The following is a 4,792-nucleotide window of genomic DNA, read 5'->3' on the forward strand; positions in this document are numbered from 1 at the left end:
CCCCCCCCCCCCCCCCCCCCCCCCCCGCCCCATCAGCCTCCTGGGAGAGCGTCACGCGCTGGCAGCCTCAGGGCGCCGACGACGCTCTGGTGCCCAGAACCACGTCCAGCCTGTCCCCCGCCTGCGCCACCTGCACGTCCCGGAACCCGTGCTGCCCCAGCAGGCTGCGGTATTCGGCCAGGCTGCGCTCCCTGCCCTGGGCCCGCACCAGCGCGTTCAAGGCCGCCGGCAGGCTGGCCCGGGCCGCTCGCCGCTCGTCCAGGGCCGTTTCAACCACCAGGAGGCCACCGCCTGCGGACAACAGAGCCAGAGGGAGTCGTGGGCAAGATTCAGCGACGATGGGCGCTCGGAACTACTTTCGGGGAGGCCGAGGGCAGCGGAGGCCAAGGACGGCGCGCGCCAGGCCGCGGGGAGGGCGAGGCGACCGCGCGCGCGCCAGGCCCGTGGGGAGGCCGAGGCCGGCGCGCACCGTGGAAGCGAAGAAGGGCAGAGAGAGGCAGAGACACGGAGGGAGAGAGGGGAACACAGGCAGACGGGCAGGGGAGCAGCCGGCAGTCTCAGGGCCCAGCCTGGGGGTGTGGGGGGAGGGTGCCCGGTGCACAGGGACACAGATTCAGCGCGTGGGGGAAACCAGTCCGGGGCTGGGGGTGCAGCACGCAGGATGCCATCAGGCAGCGTGCATTCACTCTGGGAATGCCCCAAGCGGGCTGCCTGGCTCCGGGAACTCTGGGTGATGGCCGCACGAGAGCGGGGCTTCAAGCACAAAGTGGGTGCGTGTGTACGCGCATGTGCACGCCCGTGGACGCGTCTGTCTGGGCGTCTACTTGTTTTCAAAAGCGTTCATGACGGAGAAACCAGGCCAAGCAAACAGCACCCTCGATCAAAAGAGGCCGGGAGGAAACTTGTATATGTTTGCTCCTTTTCTGTGTTTTTTTTTTTTTAATTTTAAAAAGTTTATTTATTTTAGGGGGGAGGGGCAGAGGCGGAGGGAGACGAGGAATCCCAAGCAGGCCCCTCAGCGTCAGCACAGGGCCCCACCCGGGGCTCGATCTCGTGAACCTGAGCCGAAACCAGGAGTCGGACGCTACGCTGCCTGAGCCACCAGAGGCCCCTGCCGATTTTGTCAAAGGGGGGTCCGCAGAAAAGGGACAGAGGAGACAGGGACACAGCAGTGACACACGTGGCTGGCTTCCGCTGCGTCTTCTGCTGTTGGTTGTACGCACTTGGCGGACGTGGGATCCGGGCGTTTGCTCCCTCGGTATCGTAACAATCTGGGTTTTTCAAAGTAACATATGCATGCGGTTCAATGGCCCGGCTCCGAAAGACTGAATGTTAGCACTGGGCGCTGGGAGGGGCGCCTGGGTGGCTCCGTATAGCGTCCGACTTCGGCTCAGGTCACGATCTCGAGGGCTCAGGTCACGATCTCGCGGGCTCGTGAGTTTGAGCCCCGCGTGGGGCTCTGTGCTGAGGCTGGGAGCCCGGAGCCTGCTTTGGATTCTGCGTCTCCCTCTCTCGCTGCCCCAACCCACTCGCATTCTGTCTCTGTCTCAAAAGTAAATAAACATTAAACACACACACACACACACACACACACACACACACAAAACCAGGCACTTTGAGCTCTTTCCTGCAGCTCCTATGTTGCAAGGACCTGAATATTTACGGAGCAGCTCCAGCCAGCAGGGGAGAGGGTCGGAGGAACCCTGCACCCTCCCCACCTCCCCCCTCCCGCCAACCCTGCACAGAATAAACCGAGGAGCAGCTTAACTGCCTCCACGCTGTCTCCTGAGGGAAGTAAGGACTCAGGGCTCCTTCCACAACCCCGCCTCCTCTCCAGCGGATGATACAGTGTCGCTGCTTTGTGAGCGCTTATTCCCGGCGGGCTCTGTTCCAGGCCCTGGGAATGCAGCGGGGACTAAACAGGCACAGACGCGCCCTCCAGGGACACATCCTCCTGCTCAGCAGCCTGACTGTCCGTGTGAGCTGTAAATTTCTGCCTCTCCATGCCAGTGAGCCTGTCCTGAGGCTGCGGTAACAAATGACCACAGACCAGTCATTTACTCTCTCCTCAGCCATGCAAGTCACAACTCTGAGACCCAGGAGGGGCAGGACCACTGAGATCCAGGCAGGGCAGGGCCACTGACATCCGGGAGGGGCAGGACCACCGAGATCCAGGAGGGGCAGGACCACTGAGATCCAGGCAGGGCAGGGCCACTGACATCCAGGAGGGGCAGGGCCCCTGAGATCCAGGCAGGGCAGGGCCACTGACATCCAGGACGGGCAGGACCACTGAGATCCAGGAGGGACAGGACCACTTAGATCCAGGCAGGGCAGGGCCACTGAGACCCAGGGGTGGCAGGACCACGGAGATCCAGGAAGGACAAGACAGCTGAGATCCAGGCAGGGCAGGGCTGCTGAGATCCAGGAGGGTCAGGACCGCTGAGATCCAGAAGGGGCAGGGCCACTGAGATCCAGGCAGGGGAGGGCCACTGAGATCCAGGCAGGGCAGGGCCGCTGAGATCCAGGCAGGGCAGGGCCCCTTAGATCCAGGCAGGGCTGTGCCCCCTCCAGAGGCTCCAGGGGAGGGTCCTTCCTGCCTCTTCCAGCTTCTGGGGCTCCAGGCGTCCTTGGGCTTGTGGCCGCGTCCCTCCCGTGTCTGCCTCCGGCTTCACGTGGCTTCTCCTCGGTGTCCGTGTGTCCCCTTCCGTCTCTTACAAGGACACCTGCCATTGGATTCAGGGCCCCCCTCATCCAGGATGGGCTCTTCTCAGTTCCTTCCCTTACTCCCATCTGCAGACACCCTGTTTCCGAATGACTTCCTGTTCACGTGTTCCCAGCGGATGTGAATTCGGGGGGGTGGGAAGGGACTCCGATCCTGCTGCTACAGGGACCGACAAGGATGCCTTAGCTCTGTTGTCTTCTTCGGCACAGACATTTCCTCATTTCATAAGAAGTTGCTTCATTTCCTCTGCAGCTCTCCTAATGTGTTCCCAAACGCTCGGGTAGATTCGCCAACACGTTGCGATACTGTTTCCAAACCCTGGGACGCGTGACATAACTCATCTGGGCCCCCGTCTCTCAGTGTGCGGCCCCCCGGGGCCTGTCCCCACCCCTCCCCCGTCCCCGCCCGGGCCGTCACCTGGGGCCCCCACCTTGTCCCGCGCCCGAGCAGCTCTGGTAACCAATTCCAGGCCGTCTGTCTCTCCTTCCCCCCAGATCGTCTCCAGGAGCCTCCTCGGAATGGCAGGGGTGGGCGTCAGGCTCATGGAGTCCACAAACGTCTGTGGGACTTTTCCGCGTCCACAGACGTGACCCAGGAATGTGGGCATCTGTGCAAATAGGTTTCCCGCGAATTTATCACACGGCCACGCTGCTCTTGAGGGACTCTGGGTGCTTCTGGAGCCAGTCACTGGTGTGTGACTGCATTTCCACACACGCTCGTCCCTGGGTCCCCAGCATAAGCAGAGACGCGCTTCCCGGGTCTGCAGGGCATCAGCGCCCTCCAGGGGAGGGGCTGGGTATGGGGGCAGTGGGGCCATGGCTCATGTTACGAGTCATTGAGGCGGGGCTGCAGGGCCCAGATCATCGTTGGGCATCATTCCGCGTGGTCCTGTGAAGCTGCCTTTTGGATGAGATTATCATCTAAATGTGCGACCTGGGGCAAAACAGCTGGCCCTCCGTGGCGTGGGTGGGCCTCGTCTAATCAGTTGAAGGCCTCAAGAGAAAACACACCGCCGTCCCCCCGGAGGAGGGAATTCTGCCTCCAGCCAGTGTTGGGACTAGTCCCAGGTCTCTGGCTGCCTGCAGATTTGGGGAGTCCCAACCTACACAATTACACTTGACCCTTGCTTCGCTCTTTGTGCAAAATATGAGACCGAAAATGACGGTTGTTTCTGGCAAACTGAAAAGTGAACTGCTGTTTCGTGTTTCCTAACCGCACGGGGAGGTAACAGAAGTGTCTCGCACGTCACCAGGCGCTCGGGGCACGGGAATACGAGCTGCGCTTTGCGCCACTGGGACCTCGGAGACCTGGGAAGGGGCCCCCGGGCGTGGGTTGGATATGCCCTGCTCCAGGCCCCCTGGGGCACAGGCTGCGGCGTCCGGCAAACCTCCGAGCCTGAGAACACGGATGCCGGCACTTCCTGGGGCCAGGACGGGGAGACTCGGGTGAGGAGGTGCCAAAGCTGCGGCCGCCCTCCTGGCACCTCCTGCACGTCCACAGGGGGCCGGCAAAGTGCGCGCGGGGGCGCAGGGGCGCCTGGCTGTCGGTAAAACCCTCCCTTTCCCTCTCTGCAAGCGGAGGGAGGACGCGCAGCGGCAGGGGTCTCACCTGGCTTGCAGCTGCGGGACACCCGGCTCAGTAGCTCGTGCACTCTGTCGTCCGCCCAGCCGTGGAGAATTCTGGAAAGGACGTACAGCTGTGCGTCCGGGAGGTCGTCCTTGAAAAAGTCACCTGGTTGGAACGGGAGACGTCGGGAGTCGGGGACACCAGGGCTGGCGCTCCATGGCGCGGACACAGGGCCGCGCCGCTCCCGCCCCGCTCCGAGAAATGCCGTGTCCCCAACCCCAACACGGTCCATTCCTAACCCCGGGTCCCATGGCGCGTCGGCCCCCGGGCCGGGCCACGGCGGTCGCGAGTGCCGGGTCGGCTCCCGCCTTCACAGCTGCCCCTGGAAGTTCTCCACCACGTCTGACTCCAGGCTTTCCGGCGCCAGCTCTTGGGTGACTTCCCTTCGTGCCCTTGGCTGGTCGTGGAACCTGTGGACGCACACCTGCGCCCTCGCACCCCCCC

General features: G+C 63.1%; 1 protein-coding gene across 1 annotated transcript in view; it reads right to left on the bottom strand.

Moving 5' to 3' along the window:
* Positions 1–7: 7 nt before the first annotated feature.
* Positions 8–4,792, bottom strand: part of ASMTL (acetylserotonin O-methyltransferase like) — a 32,034-nt gene continuing 27,249 nt past the window's right edge. The window contains exons 11-12 of the mRNA XM_049644872.1: positions 4,331–4,649; positions 8–291 (exon numbers count right to left, since the gene is read on the bottom strand). Of these exons, the coding sequence (XP_049500829.1) occupies positions 68–291; positions 4,331–4,649 (543 nt within the window). The 3' untranslated portion in view covers positions 8–67. The remainder of the gene's footprint in view (positions 292–4,330; positions 4,650–4,792) is intronic.

Source organism: Panthera uncia, chromosome X (assembly GCF_023721935.1).
Source record: "Panthera uncia isolate 11264 chromosome X, Puncia_PCG_1.0, whole genome shotgun sequence".
Taxonomy (NCBI): Eukaryota; Metazoa; Chordata; class Mammalia; order Carnivora; family Felidae; genus Panthera; species Panthera uncia.